Source organism: Chlamydomonas reinhardtii, chromosome 6 (assembly GCF_000002595.2).
Source record: "Chlamydomonas reinhardtii strain CC-503 cw92 mt+ chromosome 6, whole genome shotgun sequence".
NCBI lineage: Eukaryota > Viridiplantae > Chlorophyta > Chlorophyceae > Chlamydomonadales > Chlamydomonadaceae > Chlamydomonas > Chlamydomonas reinhardtii.
Genome location: NC_057009.1, coordinates 3,697,980 through 3,716,995, shown reverse-complemented (window position 1 = coordinate 3,716,995; position 19,016 = coordinate 3,697,980). Strand labels below are relative to the sequence as shown.

At 62.9% G+C, this 19,016-nt stretch overlaps 4 protein-coding genes across 4 annotated transcripts; 2 read left to right on the top strand and 2 right to left on the bottom strand.

The window, feature by feature from the left end:
- The first annotated feature begins 94 nt into the window (after positions 1 to 94).
- Positions 95 to 3,748, top strand: CHLRE_06g278146v5 (uncharacterized protein). Its single transcript, XM_001697967.2, has 6 exons — positions 95 to 212; positions 523 to 1,134; positions 1,353 to 1,473; positions 1,703 to 2,175; positions 2,337 to 2,541; positions 2,749 to 3,748. Exons 2-5 carry the CDS (start codon positions 908 to 910, stop codon positions 2,497 to 2,499), a joined length of 984 nt encoding a protein of 327 aa, XP_001698019.2. The 5' UTR covers positions 95 to 212; positions 523 to 907; the 3' UTR covers positions 2,500 to 2,541; positions 2,749 to 3,748.
- A 1,272-nt stretch (positions 3,749 to 5,020) lies between these two features.
- CHLRE_06g278145v5 (uncharacterized protein) lies at positions 5,021 to 11,744 on the bottom strand. Its single transcript, XM_043063096.1, has 9 exons — positions 11,450 to 11,744; positions 11,182 to 11,252; positions 10,673 to 10,851; positions 10,101 to 10,290; positions 9,556 to 9,736; positions 9,184 to 9,252; positions 8,929 to 8,988; positions 8,150 to 8,710; positions 5,021 to 7,823 (listed from the first exon to the last, which is right to left on the bottom strand). The coding sequence occupies exons 1-9, from the start codon at positions 11,705 to 11,707 to the stop codon at positions 5,988 to 5,990; spliced, it is 3,405 nt and encodes a 1,134-aa protein (XP_042923802.1). The 5' UTR covers positions 11,708 to 11,744; the 3' UTR covers positions 5,021 to 5,987.
- A 360-nt stretch (positions 11,745 to 12,104) lies between these two features.
- Positions 12,105 to 15,424, bottom strand: CHLRE_06g278144v5 (uncharacterized protein). Its single transcript, XM_043063095.1, has 7 exons — positions 14,985 to 15,424; positions 14,674 to 14,785; positions 14,280 to 14,338; positions 13,808 to 13,923; positions 13,584 to 13,649; positions 13,085 to 13,199; positions 12,105 to 12,745 (listed from the first exon to the last, which is right to left on the bottom strand). Exons 1-7 carry the CDS (start codon positions 15,202 to 15,204, stop codon positions 12,666 to 12,668), a joined length of 768 nt encoding a protein of 255 aa, XP_042923801.1. The 5' UTR covers positions 15,205 to 15,424; the 3' UTR covers positions 12,105 to 12,665.
- Positions 15,425 to 15,833: 409 nt separating this feature from the next.
- CHLRE_06g278143v5 (uncharacterized protein) lies at positions 15,834 to 18,829 on the top strand. Its single transcript, XM_001697968.2, has 5 exons — positions 15,834 to 16,324; positions 16,674 to 17,174; positions 17,339 to 17,442; positions 17,599 to 17,703; positions 17,958 to 18,829. The coding sequence occupies exons 1-5, from the start codon at positions 16,294 to 16,296 to the stop codon at positions 18,258 to 18,260; spliced, it is 1,044 nt and encodes a 347-aa protein (XP_001698020.1). The 5' UTR covers positions 15,834 to 16,293; the 3' UTR covers positions 18,261 to 18,829.
- The last annotated feature ends 187 nt before the right edge of the window (positions 18,830 to 19,016 follow it).

The following is a 19,016-nucleotide window of genomic DNA, read 5'->3' as shown; positions in this document are numbered from 1 at the left end:
GAGTTTGGAGCCAAATTTCAATCGGTCTGCATGCAGCTCTTCCGCGGAGAGCCCACATTTAAGCCCAAGGTGGACTGTTACAGGTACAACACGAGCTCTAGTATCAAGTATAACAAGCCATTACTGCTAGCTGTAACTTTCTTGCTTTCTACCCGCGAAGTTTCCCGCACGCTCACCAGCACCCCCGCCCTGCCTGGCCGCCGTTTTGAAAGGTACATGCGTATTAAAGTCGCTCGGGCTGATGGGTTAGATGCAGGGGCGCGCGACAGCGAGAGTGTCGCTTAGGTTGCCCTTTGGCGGGGCTTGGCAGCAAACAGGCCTGGATATTGCCGCCGACCAGCCGAATTGCCAGCAAGTTGTCCCACAAGATGTCTGCGGGTGGCAGTTGGGCGCAAGAAGGCAGGATGGCGCTGGACTTGCAAGGGCTCGGCCATGCGCCCCTTACTTCGCCGTCGCGGGCAGTGCCGTTCCTGGACTAAATTTGCATTGTTACCGCTATCTTATGTCATTCCACGCCCGCAGAGCTCAACATTTTGGGGTGCGCTTTCCAGGGCTTGGCGCGGAACATTTAAACTTCGCGAGGCGACCCACAAGCGTGCAGGCTTGCGCCTGCTTCAGGCAACGTAGAACTCGCGCAGCTTAGATCAAAGCTTTATTTTCCTGGCATAAGCGGCTGTCCTCTCGGGCCGGAGGGTTTTGGGGAACGAAACGGTGCAGCCACTGTCGCAGCCAGCGTCCTGAGGCGGCACCCAGATTCTGGCCTGGCCTTGTTCAAGACCGCAGACAGCCAAAGGCTACACGTTGGCGACAACCTCGAAGACAGTTTCTGCTGCGCCACCACAGCGTCACCTCGACACCAGACCAGCTACCAGGCGGGCCGCGCAGCGGCCGCGAGGCAGTCACCGCCATGCGGCAAACACGGTCGAGCGCCGGCCGGCACCGGAATGCTGGCGGCCGGGCGGCACAACAACAACAGCTACAACTACAACAGCAACAGCAACAACAGCAAAGAGAGCAGCAGCGACAACATGAAGAACAGCTGGCGCTGGACAGCCCGCCGTGCATGAAGCAACGCGGCAAGCCAGTCATGTCAGCGGAGCGCTTCCTGCTCATCGTCCGCCAGCTCCAAGCCAAGTGAGTACGGAGGTGGCCACGGCGATGGCGCAAAGCCTCGTTGAAGTGGCACTAGGCATGGGTGCAAGCACGGCCGAGAGCGGCTAGGAAGTGCATGCAGCGTGCGCAAATACCTGCAGTCCCCGCGCCTGCTATCAACAAATCCCGGAGTGAGTGTGACCCGCCACCAAAACAAATCGGCGAGATAGAAACCAATATTCCGCCGCGCCTCCACGCAGGGCCAATGAGCTATGGGAGCACGAGCAGCAGGAGCTGCAGCGTGGCGCGGAGTTGATGGTCATCTCGTGTGCGCCGGCGAGCCCGCGCAGCCCGCCGCCGCAACCTTCATTCACACCGAAGGTGCGAGTGCCCGCCTCTGCGTGCGTCGGTGTACGCGGGAGTGTGTTGTGGTGCTCCTTGTGCTTCCACCTCCACAACGGCATCCATGCGCCCTAGGCGCGCACCAGCTCCCAGAATGCCAACCAGCTTCGTGCTCCTCGCCCTCAGCCTTCAGCCAGCAATAATCGCCTCTTGCTGGCCGTGTAAAATTCTGATGTTCCGTATCATGCAACCCACATTCTTTCAACAGGTGGCCGGCTCGCCCACGTCGCCGACGACCTTTCACCACACCAACCCGCACGCCGCCTCCTTCGAGCACGCGGGCGGGCTGCTGCACGGCCCCAGCGGCCTGGCCAGCCCCTCGCTGCTGCCGCTGCCCCTCGGCAACCACTTCAGCAGCCCCACCTGGAGCACCGGCCTGGACTCACTCGCGCAACAGCTGGGCCTCTTGCCCTCCTCCACCGCCGTCGACCCGGCCGACGAGGCCGTCGCCGGCATCAGCAGCCACGTGCACCACGGGCACCACAGCCAGGGCGCCCAGGCGCACCACGGGCACGGCCAGGGGCAGCTGGGCAACGCGCACGGGTCACAGGGCGGCGAGGTGGCGGGCGCGGGGATGGGCGCGGCGGGCCTGGCGCACGGGCAACTGTTCACGTCGGGACTGGGGCTGTACGCGGACGCCGAGGCGCTGGTCACGTTGTACCCGCCGGCAGGCAGCGACCGGTGAGCGGGCAAGGTTACACGCAGGCGTGATGTCGTTGTTGGCTGTTGCATTGCCGCTGATGCGACCTGCTTCGGTCTGCTTTTGCGTTTCTGGTCGCCGCCCTTAAGAGTTGTTGATCGAGCCCTGGTTTACTCCTCCCATGCCGGTTATCCTTGTGCAGGGCGGCGAAGGCACGCCTGCTTGAAAAGTTCGAGGCCAGCGGCACTGCCACCGCCCGCCAGGCAGCAGGGCACGACCCCTTTGCCAGCCTTCTCAGCGGCACGCCGCGGGCTGAGGACTTTCTGGGCTCGCCGTCGTGGACGCCGTCCGCAGCCTACTTGTAATGACAAGGCGCAATGCACCTGAGCCGTTGTGAGCTGTCCTGGGTAAGTGCTCGCAAGCGGCATGGGTGGACGGGGCACGTGGCACGCGGATTGGTCGTACGACCAAGGCTCGCCTGTCCTGGTGTGCTGTGTAGCTTAGGTGGTTGCTCATATTGCCGCAGTGGCATTCACACTGCGGCAATATGAGCTGCTTACTCGCAAAATCATACAAACCTGTTGACATATAGCGTGTTTGCCAACATTGTGCAGGTGGCTTCACGCGCCGGCGCTGCGTCACAGCCGCCGAAAGCGGGCGCACCAAGGCAGCAGTTTTGGGTCAACGTTTTCATCATGCATATTGTTTGTCACATAGGTGTGCTGTTATTCCTCTTTCTTCTCGAGTACATTATTCCTCTCTTTTTCATGTACCGTATCCTAGTTAGTGAGCCAGAGACAGCCGTGCGAACTGCCTGCGCAGAGGACCGGGATTCCGGACTGACTGTGTGGCGTGTTCTGCCACGGAAGTGAAAGCGCGTGCAGACTGCCTTCGTGCTGCTTCGGGATTTCGGAAGGAGAGAGGACACATGCAGCAAATTGTATCCGCTCTGCATGGGCGGCCAAGCCTTTCGAGCGCTTGCCACTGACCATACACGTGCTTGGTTGATATGGGTTCGGCTGAAAGAGACACTGCACCAGCAGGTGCGGTCATAGGGTAAGCAGCCCTGGCAGGACTCCGGCGGCTGCGGCCGAGGTGTGCATGCGGCTGTTGGCGGCCTGCGCGCTGGCATTGAATGTTGTTTCCAAGCCTCGGTTTACCCTGATTGAGGGCGTGTGCGTGTCGATGAATCGCGTGTGCATGGCAGGAGGTGTTGGTATGTTCGGAGCGCGCGAGGCCACGGCGTAGGAGGGCAACACGCGCGTTTATGACCTGACGTGATGTGCAGCGGCGCGTGAGGAGGCGGGGCTTGGCCCCAGTTTGGGATTCAGGGCAAAGACGCGACGGCGCCATTGCGGTACGGAACGTATGGCAAGCCCACGGCCCTGAGACAGTTTGTGCAGCAGGGATGAAAGTTTGAGCGCATGGTACTTTGGTGCTTATCACAGGACACAGGTGCATCTTGTGATCTTGGCGGCAGCAGTGCACTTGGTGTAGGGAATCTGTATCTGTATCTCTCATCGGCAACAGACCGGTGCCGGTAGAACTACGCCTTCTGTCACAAATCGCGTACATTTTGTTGTCTCGTGTACCAGTGTTACACATCCCCGGACCATGGCCCAGACCTGCCCTGGGCAGGACCTCGCACACCGCATGCGCCACTCGGCCACTGCACAGTCAGCAATCTCAGCATCACGCTGGCAGTTGGCTGCAACCTGGGACCAGCGCTGCCGTACGGCCACGAGCCCACGACACACATGACACATGGCATCCCATCACGTGCCCGGTGGCCTACACACTCGGAGTCGGGCAAGTGCAAAATACCGCGTCTCACGCTGCAACCAGGGGTGCGGGGTGGCCAACTCGCCCCATGTGATCGGCAACGGCTGGCAACCGCCCCCAATTCCCAGTTGCGACCAGGCCCCGGCCCGACTTCTTTGCATAGACCTATAAGGAGTACCCCATAGAAGACCCTTGGCGCGTCGGGCGACTAAAATAAGGCCTCCGACAACAGAGCAATATTTCATCTGACGTTGCTGCGTGCACCACCTTGGTGACGCGCTTGGCGCGCCAGATCATGCTCTATTAGCAAAAGGAAGAAGATGAGGTGCTCAGGAGGGGGCTTTTAAGCTTCGAGGCTGTGGGCAATGCTCATCGCGGCAGAAAGCTGCCACAGGGCAAAAGAGGAGCTTTGAAACTGCGACGTTGCTTATCATCCGTCCTCAACTCAATTATTCTGTTGGAACGTAAATCTACTCGCCGCAGGGTTGAACTGAACTTGCATCAAGCCGCTTCCCTCTCATTTTTGGTGTCCCATGTTCTAGGAATCATTTATGATACATAGGGGCAAACCTGAGGCAATTGCCATGCCAATAGAGCCATCGCCGAGTGCACAAAGTCGTCGCGGAGGTGAAAGGCCGGGTGACAGGGGGCCGGGAAGCGCGAACGCCCAAAGCTAGCAGCCGTAACTGCATGGATGTTATGTATGGTGTCAGTCATGCATAATTAGCCCCTTGGAGGATATAAAACGCGAGATATACCATTGTTTCAATAAGGATGTCACTTGTGTGCATAGATTAATCGATCGCATAGCCCTAGGAATCATCTTGGATAGGCAACGAAGTGGATGATGTACCGGGGGATACGCAAGCGTGAGAAACGCGTATAAAAAGTCGTCGCGGGTGTTTCAGGCGCCTAGAATTGGTGCCTGGACCGCGCGGGGCGCACACTCCACCCCTGATCCACCGGCACTAACTATAATTCCATCTATAAATGCTCCCGGGCTCCAAGGGAGAGCGAGGCGGTGAAGGACGAGCTTGCCAACAGCCAGCATGACGCTAGGAGCGTCCGGCAAGGCCGTCCTGGCCCGGCCCCAGTTGTATTATGCGCCCAAACTGATTGTTACATGTCAAGGTCAAAGTAGTGCTGGCGGCTGCTATTGCGCAGTCCTGCTTTTGAACTTAGGCTCAGCATTGCACCTCGCCGTGCGCTTGGAAGCCCCTCTCTGCCTGTAGGAGGCACCCGGAGACCTGAAACAAAGATTCTTCAGACCTCCAATACATAACAAGGCCATAGGTCGCTATCGCGCAGCTTTCCCTGCCTCCAAGCCGAGACTCAAATTTGCGTCGACAAGCATGTATTCGGCCACCGTTTCATAGTCGCCCGACGCGCCAAGGGTCTTCTATGGGGTACTCCTTATAGGTCTATGCAAAGAAGTCGGGCCGGGGCCTGGTCGCAACTAGGAATTGGGGGCGGTTGCCGGCCGTTGCCGATCACATGGGGCGAGTTGGCCACCCCGCACCCCTGGCTGCAACTGTGCGCTGCAGGGTGCGCTCGATGGGTGCGCTGCGATACACATCGTCAAGCCAATTCTACTGAATGCCCTTATGTTGCGCACGTGACCGTCCAGCCAACCAAACGTCAAGCAAAGTTCAGCGCATAGCAACGAGCTGAAATCTTGTCCTCTTAGCATGCTCCCCATGGGTTCTCCGCCACCCCGTCTGTGATGGCGGCAGCACGCTCTCACACGCGGTCCCAGCGGTGTGAACGCATTAAAGTGCATCGTCAATGAGCGAGAAATCATCAAAACAATAGTATGTACGCCGCTTGCACGCGCGCTTGTCCTTTGCTCCATTTCAGGCATGGCGGCATTCGTTGCATTGGTGTCGGTTACTTGCACGCGCGCATGATTCCCAGCTGCATCCTGTCAACATGCACCCCCTACACGCCCTAATCAGTCCAGTGACCACCGCTAATGACTGAGCACTGCCCGCACCAGCCTCCCTGCCAGCCAAACCGGTCAAACCAGCACCGACAAGGGCAAAGCAACCATCAAATTAATCCATTACCGGTATCATAGGATCACCTCCACCAGCCTATCGGCGGGCTGCATGCACACAGGGCACACCACGCCGCATCCTGCCCCTGACCCCGGCGCCGCGCCCGCCACAGCGCCAGCGCCGCCCTCACCCTGCCCAGCGCCCGCCGCCGCCGCGCCTGCTGCCGCCGTCGCCATGACCAGCCGCCCGGCGCACTCGCCGCACACGCCCACGTGCACACTGCCCCCGTGCAGGAAGCCGTGCTCGCGCGGGCCGTCGCGGCACATGAGGCACGCGTACTGCAGCGCTAGGCCGCCGGCGCCGCCGCCCAGGCCGCCGCCGCCGGGCCCGCCGCCAACCGCCGCCTCGCCCGCCATCTCCGCCAGCACCGCCAGGCTCCACGGCTGCGTGAACACACGGCCACGGGAGCCGGCGGCGGTGGCCGCGGAACCAAAGCCGCCGCTGGCGCCGCCGGTGCTAAGGAGCGGCGCGTGTGGCCCTGAGCCGTAACCAGAGCCGGAGCTGATGCTGGTGAGAGGGCCGCTGTTGCGCGGAGTGAGGACCGCGCCGCTGGCTGTGCTAGCGGCGGCGGCGGCCGCGAGCGCGGCAGCCGCCGCTCCTGCATCGCTCGCAAACGGCTGCAGCTGCGACCGAGGCCTGGGCGCACCTGGCGGGCTAGCGGCGTCGGTGCCGCTACCTTCGCCGGCCCTGCCATCGACGCTGGGTACGCTGGGTACTGCCTCAAGAGCGGCTGGTGTTGACGCGTGCTCAGCGCTAACAGGTGGCGCCTGCCGCTGCGAGTCATGCGGCGGCGGCGTGTGGGGCCGCAGTGGCCCCGCCGCACTGGTCCGCACCGTCGCCGCACTGCCCCCAACCGAGGGCGTGGCTGCTTCCGCCGCATTACCGACCGGCCCCCGCGCTGCGGCTGCCGCCTCCGCCAACGCGTCAGCAGCGCCTGGAATTAAAGGTGTCGGCTGCGGCACCGCTGTGCTTAAGCTGCTCGCCTTCACTTTGGTACCGCGTCTCACCGGCTCTGCACCTTGCGGCTGAGCAGGCTTCTTGCCATCACGGATCGCCGAGCCCTCCGTAGCTGGCGGCGCCTGCTCCTCGCCCTGCTCCGCAGGAGGCGCCCCGGCGCCGTTTCTGGCCCCGCCTTTGTCTCCCGCCGTCACAACAGACTCCTGTTGTGTTGGCGCTGCTGGTCGCGCCAGCGAGCGCGGCTGCCACAGGCGCGACCACCAGCCGCCGCCGCCGCTGCCACCAATGCTGCCCTGCCCGCCTTCTTGCCCTACCCCTGCCGCCGGCCCTGCCCCCGCCGCCGCCGCGTCTGGCTGGGTTGCAGCCGCCGCAGCCGCTCCGTCAGATGCCAGGTCCGCAGCCATGCCCCTAGCGCTCTTGCTCCCGCCTCTAGTCAGCTGTCCTGGGGTGGAGCTGCCCAGGCCACGCTTGGAGGCAGCCCCGGGCGGCGGCGAGCCCGGCCCCTTGCCACCGCCGGCCCCGGCGCTGCCGCCAGTGCTACTGGCCGCGCCGCGGCCGTGCCTATCGCCGCCAGCCGCCTGCACGCCCCTACCGCCGGCTTGAGTCGGCGGCGCGTGGCTGTGCTCCGACCCGCCGCTGCTTTGCGATTGCAGCTTGCCGCCGCTATGGCCATGGTGCGTATGGTCGGAGCGGTGTGGCGCGTGCCCGCCGTGCCGCTTCCCAGCGGCAGGCCACGCCGCGCCGGCGGCGGCGGCACGGCCAGCGGGCTCCGCTGCCTCCGCCGGGGACGCGGCCGCAGCGGGGGACCCCGACGTCAGAGCGCGGCGCAGCACAGCCCGCACCGCTGCCGTGGCGCCGCCTGACGCCCACCAGGTGTAGGCCAGCCGCGCTTGCTGCAAACGTGGAGCAGTACAGAAACACACACACACACGCACACGCTCCGTCATCGTCGTGCAACACGCATGGAATGTGTGTGACACAAAAAGCGCCCACCAGACGCCAGGCAATAATGTGTCGTGTGCGCAAACGTCCAGCCCCGGCTGCAGCACCCAGCCCCAGCACCGTAGCACACTCTCTGGCGTTGCCTAGCTGGCACTCGTGACACGTGCTCGAGCCCACCCACACGCACATGCACGCACACCTTCCCCAACCTCCACCGCTCACCCTTCCCTCTCCCTCATGTGAAAGCCAACCAACCCATGTGGGCACGCAGACGCACCTGCAGCACCACCAGCGCCAGGCACGGCGCCAGCACCCAGGGCGAGAACACGCCCAGCAGCGCCACCGCCTCCGCCAGTACGGCACTGTCGCCCACGCCGCCGCCGGCAGGGCTGGCGCCAGGCGGCCCACCGGGCTTGCCGCGCCCGCTCGCGGCCGCCGCCTCCGCCCACAGCTGCTGCCACTGCGCCCAGTCTGAAGCCGCAGTGCTTGCGGCGCCACTGGTACCAGCCGAGCCGCTGCTGACGTGCTCGTTCCCGCCCGCTGCCGCCGCGCCGTCGCCCTGGCCTGACGCCGCCGCCACCTCGCCCTCTTCGCCATCATGCACGTCCTCGCCCTCGCCGCCGCCCGCACCATACTCATACCCCGCCCGCTCCTGGCCCGACCGCCGCTGCCCCCCGCCGCCTGCAGTGCTGCTGCTGCTGCTGCCGGCACTACCACTGCTGCTGCTACTGCCGGCCGTGTCGGGCCGGCGGCAGGGCAGGCTGTAGCGCACCAGGTCGTCCCCCTGGTCATCCAGGTAGCGCACCGCGCCGGACGTGGGCGCCGCCACCACCTGCACCTGCGCGCCCACAACCACAACGGGCGAACAACAAGTATGCATTACATGTTGCCAAGCAGAAGGAAAACACGCGGCATGGGCACCGGTGGCGTGGCCGGCAGCACCGGAGGCGCTCCACAAACCGGGTGGCACGGGTTTGCGGCCGGCAACAGCACTCCGTAGCGCCCCACCAGCGCGCCTGCAGCCCACCACCCGTCACCCATCTGGCCAGCTCCCACCTTTGGGTGCGCCTTTAGACGTCCCACGCGGATGTCGCATGCCGCCACCACCGCCTCCATCTGGGGGTCGCCATAGTCGAGAAGGGCACAAGCGCGGGTGGAGGGAATGAGCAAGATGCTTAGTTTGTTTGTTTCCGGCAGGCAACCAGCAGGCTGTGGGCGTGGTGGCTGCGCCCGCCCCCCCCTCTGCCTGTGCTCCGCTAGTTTGGCTTGGTTTGGTTTAGTTTAGACTGGTATCTACAAACCCCCCCCCACCTTTATGTACGCGTCCCGCTCATCCAGTCCATGGCACTGCAGGTTGGCGTGCACCAGCCACCACAGCAGCTGCACGGCAGCACACCACCACGAAACGACGTGAGGTCAACACGGCATGCAGGGGCGGCGCAACATCGTGCACGGCGCCCAGCAGGCGGGCAGCCAGCGCCGCGGGCGTCGCGCGCTCACCGTTGCCCAGACACACTCAGAGCAAGTGAGGTGGGGGCGAGGCCCTGCCGCATTCCTTCGACATACACCCACACACAGCAGTCCAGCGCACTTTCATTTTAGCTCTCCTTCAGCCCCCCATGCCGCCACCTACTCATGCCTGCGCCCAACACGCCCTCGCCACAGGCACGCACTCGCACCCACCTCGCCCACCGCGTTGGCGGTGTAGGTGGCTCCGCGCCATGTGTAGGTGCTGGCCGCGCCCGTGGCTGTGCCCTCCTCACTCTCCGTCACCACCACTGCGGTGCGCACGGCCGCGTCAAACTCCTCCCGCACGCCGTAGCCGTCCGCGCCCAGGGCCGCCGACACCTGCTCCCGCACAGCCCTGCACGGCAAGATGCGTGGGGAGTGGAGGCCGGAGCAAGGCCGGGGCAAGCGGTTTGCCGTGTCAGTGCGACTGGGTCAGATCGCACACACACGTTGCAACGCGACACGGGTGCTGCGGGCAGATGTGGAGCTGGTGTGTCGGGCAGCGATGTAGCGATGGCAAAGCTTTGCGTCAGTCCCCACGCGCCTTTAACTTCCACGCCTCTCGCCCCGCTCTGCTGAAACACGAGACTCGAGACATGCCTGCTTCCTGGCAACTCCTGCCCCTCCGCCCCCTCCCTGCCGCCCCCACCACCACCGCCTAACCTCGCAACCCCCCTCCCGCCCCCCCCCACCACCATCGCCATCGCCACCCACCCCACCTGCTGAAGGCCGCCTCTGGGTGGCCGCCGTCCTCCCGCCAGCGCACCGTCACGTTGAGCAGGTGCAGGCGCAGCAGCAGCCAGTCGGGGCCGCCGCCCAGCAGCCCCCGCTCCAGCAGGCCGCGGCTGAGGTCGGCGGCCCACATGCCGCTGGCGTTGCGGGTCAGCGTGGCGGCCACGTCGGGCGGGACTGCGCGGCAGGGGGAGCGGTGTATGGGAGGGCGGTGTTTGCCAGGGGCGAGGTGGGCGAGGTGGGCGAGAAGCGAGGGCGGGGAGGGCGAGCGGGGTTGTCAGGCGCCTCGCCTCAGGGGCACCCCTGCCTCGCCTCGTCACGCCATGCCGCCCCGGTGCGGACGCCATCGCCTTGCCCAGGCCCAGCGGCTCACCGGGCGCCACATCCAGCCCGCCCTGCACCCTGCTCCGCCAATGCCGTTCCGCCCTGCCCTGACCACCAAGTCGACCCTGCACGCACGCCCTGCACGTGCACGTGCGCTCCCTGCACACGGCCGCCCACCCACCCACTCATCCTCAGCCGCCCGCCCACCCACCCATCCTCACCCATCCCGACCCACCCTGCATGCGGCCCGGCAGGTTCTTGTCGGCTGCCGGCAGCGCCACTCGCACGCTGACCGCCACCACCTCGTCCTCCGCCCAGCCCGAGGCCCAGCTGGCCGCCAGCATCACGCCCACTGTGTCGTGGCCGTGCGCCCGGGCGCGCGTGGAGTTGCCGTCCAGGTCGAGCCATAGGGCCCTGGAGGGAGGCGGAGAGGGAGGAGGGGGACATGGAGGGAGAGGGAAGGAGGGCGCTGAGAGGGAGAGGGAGGGAGGGTGCTCTGACGGTAGGTGCGTGTGATTGTGGGCGGGTGGGATGGGGGATGTCTGGAGAGGGCGAGGAAAAAGTGAGCGCAGGCAAGGGGCTTGTAGGTAAGGGTTTGTAGGGGGCAGGGTCATGCAGGCAAGGAAAGAAGACAGAAGGAAGCGGGTGTGAGTCCGAGGACTGTGGACTGTGGCGAGGCGGGGCGGTGTCGGCAAACCGTGCGGCGACCCAACCGGTCAACCGCGGCTTACACCCGGCGCTCACCACACAACGCCGCCCGCTACGAAGAGCTTGGAGGTCACGAGGGAGCTAGAAGCCTTGAGAGAGACATTCCACTGCGCGTCAAGAGGTTGGGAAGTGCGCTGGCTCAGCGGCCAAACAGTGGTTTTTGGCGCGGGACAGGCGCCCTACCTGGGGCCCCGAGACAGCATAGATCGATTTCATGGCATTCTTATGCACATCGGACGCAGCCCCGACGCGAATACACCCCCAAAGACACCCGCATTTCGCGCCCCGCGTTTGTGCAGCCCACCTCAAAGCTGGCTTGTGAAAACGCTGGCCAGCTCCTTAGTCTAGTTAACGAAGAGTCTCCGCGTGATGAGCTTGCTGCACTGCTTCCGAGAAAGCGGGTGAAGAACGCCCGGTTGCTGGACCGCTCGACCAACTGGGCATAGTCTGGCGTATCGGTTATTGCAGCAGGTGGTATTGTTGTCGCGTCGAGTGGAAGCAGCAGGGCCAAAAATGCTAACGCGACACACCCTGCCGTAAGCAGGCTTGTTCGCGTCCACATAATGCGCTATTACTTTAACAAAGGCGTCATGGTCATGTTGTGTATGACGGTGCGCTAACACTAGTGTGGGCCTGTGCGTCGGTTCGCGGCTGGACGGACCGCACGGGTGGGAAGCGTGGCAGTCATCCAGTGCCGGCAAGATGGGTCCCGGTGCCCCGGTACTGTGCCCGGTGACCCGAAGTATCCACCACCTAGACAGATGCTAAGGTGGGCATAGCGCGGGGACCCGGATACCAGCGCGTCGGAAGCTGCCATTACCCCCTTCCCACGCCCTTCCACTCCCTGCTCCTGCCCCGCAACCCGCTTCCTGCTTCCACTGAGCCCTGAGCCATGCACGTAACCCCCTCCCAGCCTTGAGATCTCTGCACCGTTCATACATGCAGGACAGGCGGTGATTGCTCTCGTCGATTTACACCAAAGTGGCTCGACGGCCGTAGTGCCGCGGACGCGCACTGCAGCTGCAGCAGTACCATAGCCCACCCCGGACATAACTCATTGTGGACTGTGGAGACTGGCAAGGGGTTGGGGATGTCCAACGGATGAGACTTGGGTGACCGCGTATTCACTAGAAGACTAGTAAGAGGCATAAGTTAGGGCCCAGCCCTGTCTCGAACAGTAGAACTATGGTAGTACAACTGGCCGGAACACTGGGCGTGATGACGACTTTACTCAGCGCCATCGGCCGTGCCTCTCATCGTGCCTGGATCTTGACGGGCGTTACGCCCACAGCAGTGCGCCAGGACACGAGTACCGTGCACGTCACCTCCAGACGCCTTGGCCCTGCTCGTCATGTCACAACCAAACACTGCACCCTCCACCATTTCATGTTCTAGCCAAAGAAACACCACAAACCGCATCACTGTCTTTGCAACCTGGTGCAACCCTCCGCCCTTCTGCTGCGAAACGCTCCACCAAGCCTGTCCGCCCCTACTGCCCTCGACCGCCCTCTGCCGTCCCCTCACCGCACCCTGAACGACTCCACCACGTGTTGCAGCAGCTCCTCCTTGTCCTTGTTGAACTGGTCCGTGCGCGAGCTCGCTGCAGGGGAGTGCGGAGGCCATGTGAGTGAGAGAGGGTGGGGGCTGCTTGCACTGTGTCCAGTGACCGACAGACACAATCGGGAAACACGAGCGACGGTGCCCGGAGACTTGGGTAGCGGGCACGTTGTTGCAACGTTGCCAGGAGCACAGGGACGCGCGGTGTGTGCGAAGTCGGGAGCCAGCGGGACAGGTTTCACGGGCGGGGCACATGAAGAGGAAGGGAAAGTCCAGGCACGTGGGCACAGCACACAAGGCGCTCGCCACCTGCGCACCACACCTCATCCACTGCAGCCCGGGTGCGTACCTCGCAGCCTAAGGCCCCAGCTCCGCCGCTCACCATTGAGTGTGTACACCATGCCACGCTTCACGCACGCCACGGCGAAGTTCTTGCGGCGGATGTTATAGCCACTGCGCGTGATGGTCTCGCTGGGGAAGGTGATATATGTGTACTCCTGGGTGGGATGGGGTGGGGTGGGGTGGGGCGGGGTGGAGTTAATTCAAAACCCAACTAATCCAAGACCCAGTCAGCCCACAGAGCATGAGGGGGGTGGTTTATGACTGTGTTTGTACATGTGTCTTTGTGGCGGGGTGGGGGTGGGGGGCGGCCCATGAGAACACACGACAAAAGAGGGGGCGGGGAGGAGAGGGGTACGAAGTTGAAGCCGGGAGGCTGGCGTGACGTGTTGCGTGGCATTGGTAGCACACTGCAGGACACTGGAGCTGGCACGCAGCTCCAACCTCGCTACAGTGCGACGTGGCGGCGCGTGCTGCCTCCACACCAGCGCCTCAGCCAACCTTACAGTCACTCGACCAATGCAGCCAGCACCTTAACGCACCTTGCCCTCCACCGTGGCGGTGCTGGACTTGATTTTGCTTGCAGCCGGCAACAGCAGTTTGTCGTCCTGCACAGCACAACATACACCAACATAGATGCAGTTCAGGAGCAGCAGCAAAGTGTGAACCAGCAGCAACAATGAGACTGATGATGGCTGGCGCCAGCAGGTGCCAGCGTGCGTGCCACGCCTCCCACTCTTCAACTCCACAGCCCCGCACCACCCACCTGCTGCCCTGCACCCTGCCCCGGCACCACTGCCGCCGTGACCGCCGCCTTGACCACGTCTCCATCCTCCGGCACCGCCAGCACCTCCACACTCAATTTGTCTGCCGTGTTGTAGTCTGGGCGGGTGAAAGCAAACGCGGGCCGCAGCCAAAAGGTTCTTGTGTGTGTGGGTGGAATAAGGCTAACCGCTGACGCACAGCGCTCAACAGATAGCGCGGACGGGAACACACAAACACACTGTTCGCACATGGTACAACGGCGTCCATATGGGGCCCAGCCCCTTGTGCCGCAGCCCAGCACACTCATTAGGCTCATATGCATAATTGCATAGTGCTGGTGTGTAAGGCAAACCGCGCCTCCCATTTCATGTGGTTGAACCCTGCCCTTGGGTCCGCCTTCTGTCTTTCCTGAGCCACCCAGGCACCCAGGCACCCAGCCACCCGGCCACCCAGGCAGCCACCCAGGCACCCACCCGATATGTACACGCCCTGCCGTAGGGAGTTGGGCCGCACCACCCAGGCGCGCGGGTACCTGCAAATGCAGGCCGCAAGGAGGATACGGAGACCGTGTTGACAACCCCCCCAAAAGCCGTGAACCCGCTCGGCAACCATGGCTGCCGGGCGTTTCCTAGCAGGACTTCAGACCCAGAGTGCGCCGAACCAGCGCTGTGCACGCGGACAACGACTTAATGGATGAGCGGGTTATGAAACCCCACCAGTGCACCGGGATGAGTCCGATGGGCTGGCGGGGGGGGGGGGACAACAACTCGCCTGACGGCCGGAGGCTGGCGCTACTGCGATGCGCATCTCCAGCTACTGGTACAGCCACAATTACATTTACCCAGCTGTACCCCCACCCCCACCCACTCGAGCGTGAATTCCAGTTCGAAGTCGTCCAGTAGCTTGTAGCCGGTGCTGTTGGGCAGCTTGGGCAGGCCGTAGCCGGCAAGCACGCTGTTGAGCAGCGTGGTGGGGTCGTCTGTAGGATGACGCCAGGAACGCAGGTTTGGGAACGAGGTGCAGGGCGCGGAATGTCGGCGGAGGGGATGTGGCGCCGTGAGGTGAGGCGTGTGGGGAAGGGGAAAGAGGACGCATGCGCGGCGTCAGGTAGAATTGCGTCAAAGCAGTGCGGCAAGCATATCCGACTGACAGCATCAACGTTGTAACCGTGAGCTCACCACTCCCAACGGTAAGCGCGCCTAGCACCAGTGGCGCCACGAAGGAGGAGCGCAGCAAAACTTCTCGCCGATTGGCACCTTCATTTGCTCCACGGCCTTCTCGCTCAGCAGCTCCGCTCCTTTCTTGTGAGCTACAACGACTGACAATAATACTTTGTCGTAGCTTCGGTGTTACGCACCGTCTAGCCTTGATAGCGCCACGTGGTTGGCGAAGCATCATAATTGAGTGGCCCAAACTAGATGGCAGCGAGAATGGAAACGATACTACGACGTGTGGGAAAGACTCAATGCGTAAACCAAAGGGTGAGACGTGAAGACGTAGGTCGCCAGGGTCGTGACCTGGGGTTTACCACGGCCCATCGTCCACACCGTGGCACGAACCCAACCGCTCGCCGCGACAAGTGGGCCCGGTCTTGCCTTGTTGGCTTGAATCGCGTGACTAGAATACCTCACACGTTTTCTTGTGACAGGAGCGCGTGTCCCGACCTGTCACGACCATTGCGTACCCTCGACATTACCTCCCATCCCTTCTTCCAAAACCCCGCCTAGACGGCACGCTGTGAGCTCGTGACATTTGGTGGGTTATGGGGAATATGACAGAGCCTAGCTTAGATCCTGGAGACCTCGGGCGTCCAAGGCAAATTGACGTTGGCCATCAGCTGGTGGGCGCGGCACTCTCGACGCCGTTGTCACATTACCGAGTGACTTGATACCATCAATGCATTGAATTCGATATGCTCCTCACAGCCTGGATCGCGCGGGTTACGTCCTTCAAATCGCGGAATGGGCTGGAGCCTGGAGGTCAAGCTCTCCCCATGATAACAGCCCGCATTTGCGTACCCCACATAAGAATGCCGACTTAAGTGCTAAAGCAAAAGTGTGCATCAGCGTTCTGAGCGCTGTTCATTCAGCAACGCCGGACTGATTTTTGCCTTTCCTCGACTGGGCCGCTTGCTCGCTATGGTTTAGACCTCATACCAAAGACGCGTTGTTAGGTCGCTGGCGCCGCAGACGGGCGCTGCTCAGGGAGGCAGCTGCAGTGCCACGCGGTGAATTCAATATGTCCCCAACATCAGGGAAGCCCGCAATTGGGAATCCAGTAGCCATGCAAGTACCATCAAGAAAATGGCTCGGCGTTCCCTGTTCGGTTGCGGCAGCGGTGCTGATGTTTTTGAGTCTGGGTGCGACCGCTTTGCTCGCTATGCTTTGGACGCGGAACCAAGGCACGCCAGTCGTCCTTTTAGTGCAGCCACTCAGCGGGACTAGCGCGTCTGGTTTATACAAAACCTGCGCAAGTAGCGGGAGCGGCATGGGCAAGCGGTACCTGGTGACTGGCGCAGGTGAGCCCGCAGCCCGCTTCGAAGCATCGTGAGCAGGCTCACAGTTCTGGTTGCCTGATGGGCGCGCGGGGGAGCGCGCGCGGGAGCGACACGAAACGGTTCGACTCCCGCACTCGAGCGGGACTGGCGGGAACCCGCGCAGAGGCAGACCTTCTCGCCCGCGGCCCGCCGCAGCAGCACCCACCTCACCCCTGCCCCACCGCACACCCCCTGTCCCTGCCGCGCTAGACATGTCAGCACAGCAACACCCAATTCGCGGCATCCAATGGTGCCGCTTCGCCTCGCTACACCCTTGCACCCTCGCTAACGCGCCCCCGCCTCTCCCGCCCGACCCACATCGCCCACACAGCTGGCTTCATTGGCTATCACTCCGCTGCCAAGCTGCGCTCCCGCGGTGACGTTGTCGTGGGGCTGGATAACTTCAATGACTACTATCCCGTCTCGCTCAAGCGCGCTCGCGCTCAGGCGCTGGTTGACATGGGCGTGCCCGTAGTGGAGCTTGACCTCAACGACCAAGAGGGGCTGGGCGAGCTGTTCCGGCTGTGCTCCTTCACGCACGTGCTGCACCTGGCGGCGCAGGCTGGCGTGCGGTACGCCGCGCGCAACCCGTTCGCCTACATCCAGAGCAACATCGCCGCCAGCGTGTCGCTGATGGAGACGATGCGGTTGCAGAAGCCCATGCCGCTGCTGGTGTACGCCTCCAGCAGCTCCGTGTACGGGCTGAGCAAGCGCTTCCCCTTCACCGAGGACGACCGCGCGGACCGGCCTGCAAGTCTGTACGCCGCCACCAAGCGCTCGCTGGAGCTGCTGGCGCACAGCTACTTCAACATCTACCGCATGAGCGTCACTGGTGAGAGGATCGGACGGCGAGATGGTGATAAGTATCGTGTCATGGTCGTGTACATGTTGCTGAAAGATGAACGAAGGGCGGGACGTCGAGGGCTTGGGACGTTGCTGCGGACTGCTTTAGCCACACGGCTTCGCTGCTGCCGCCTGCCCTCTTCACACCCTCAGGCCTGCGCTTCTTCACGGTGTACGGGCCCTGGGGCCGGCCGGACATGTCGGTCATGGCTTTTTCGCGCAACATTGTGGACGGCAAGCCCATTCGCGTGTTCCAGGTGCGTTGTGTTTATGGTGCGCATATGGCTTGTGATGAGCATTGAGAGGCGGCATGGCCGCATGGGACATACAGGCGGCAATGGCCCTGGGCAAAACAAAGCGGGCTTGCTGCCACCAGCTGAACCATAGGCCCTCCCTGCCCTGTGCGTCCACAGGGTCCCAACGGCACTGAGCTAGCTCGTGACTTCACGTTTGTGGACGACATTGTAGCGGGCGTGTGTGGCGCGCTGGACACCGCCGCGCCGTCCAACGACCCGCACGTGAGTCACCAGACGCTAGCGTTAGTGCGCTGTGCCCAAGCACTCAGCTCAACAGCCTTCCGTGTTGCACTGTTGCTTGTATCAATCAGTCTACCTGAGCGCGGCTGAGCGGCGAGTATGTATGGAGTCTGGGGCCATCGCGACCATCCTATTTGTTGTGTCCTGCCTGCGTACTCCATGCCCCTCTCCCTCTCTGACTGGCTCCTACTCCCCACTCCCGCTCCCTGCCGCCCCCCCCATGCCCATTCCCGCAGGCCGCGCCACACAATCGGATTTACAACCTGGGCAACACGCAGGTGCACACGGTGACGGAGATGGTGCGCACTCTGGAGGAGCTGCTGGGCATCAAGGCCATCATCCGCTACCAGCCGCTGGGCGCCACAGGCGACGTGCTGCGCACCAACGCCAACATCACCACTGCGCACAATGAGCTGGGCTACACGCCACAAACCAACCTGCGCGCGGGGCTGCAGGCGTTTGTGGAGTGGTACTTCCAGTACTACGGCGCAGATGGGAAGCGGCGGCCTGCGGATGAGGTTGGCTACATCCCGGATTGAGCGGCTTGGGGTTAAGTGAGTTGCGGTTGGGGAAGTAGGGGTAGACAGGTAGAAGCAGTAGTGGTGCAGGCAATGGTAGGCAGGTTGTATGCATACGGGGAGTGTGAGAGCAGGAAGCAGCAGCAGGAGGCAGACACGGTTTCCGGAGATAGCAGGAAGTAGGTAGAGGCCCTTCAGCCGAGGGCAGGTTCCTGGACAGGTTGATAGGCACGGGCAGTAGCAGCTTTAGTGACTGTGATTGAGACGAGATAAGAGGCAGGGCGTGGGGTGCTAATGTGGAAGTGCGGAAGTATGGGAAGGGGGCACTGCGCAAGCGGCTGGGCTGCGTGGCATGGCTGGCAAGATTCAGAGGAGTGTCAGTTTGTCAGGACATTCTATTTATATTTGCACACCGAAAAGGCACTGATTCGCTTGCGTCCTTGTAGATCCGGCAGTGTATATGACAAGCGGCGTCAAGCGTTATGTATGAGGTGCTGTGCAGATTTATGCGAGTCAAGGCACTCCCAAGCCTAGGCAGCCGAGTGTGCACGCACTACCTGCCGCACCCCAATTTGTAAAAGTAATTTCTATGCATTCCGGTACAATATGTGTGAAAGGAGTGGAGTGCTTGTGGCAGGAGTGAGGGGAACAAATGGTAGACGTGTGGGCCGGAAATGCGCGGGCCGCGGGGGTATGCGGGCGGTAAGGGCGGGGCAAGGCGAGGAAGAGCCACACGCAGGCCGACAATCGACGGCATGCATTGATTTTGCGCCTCAG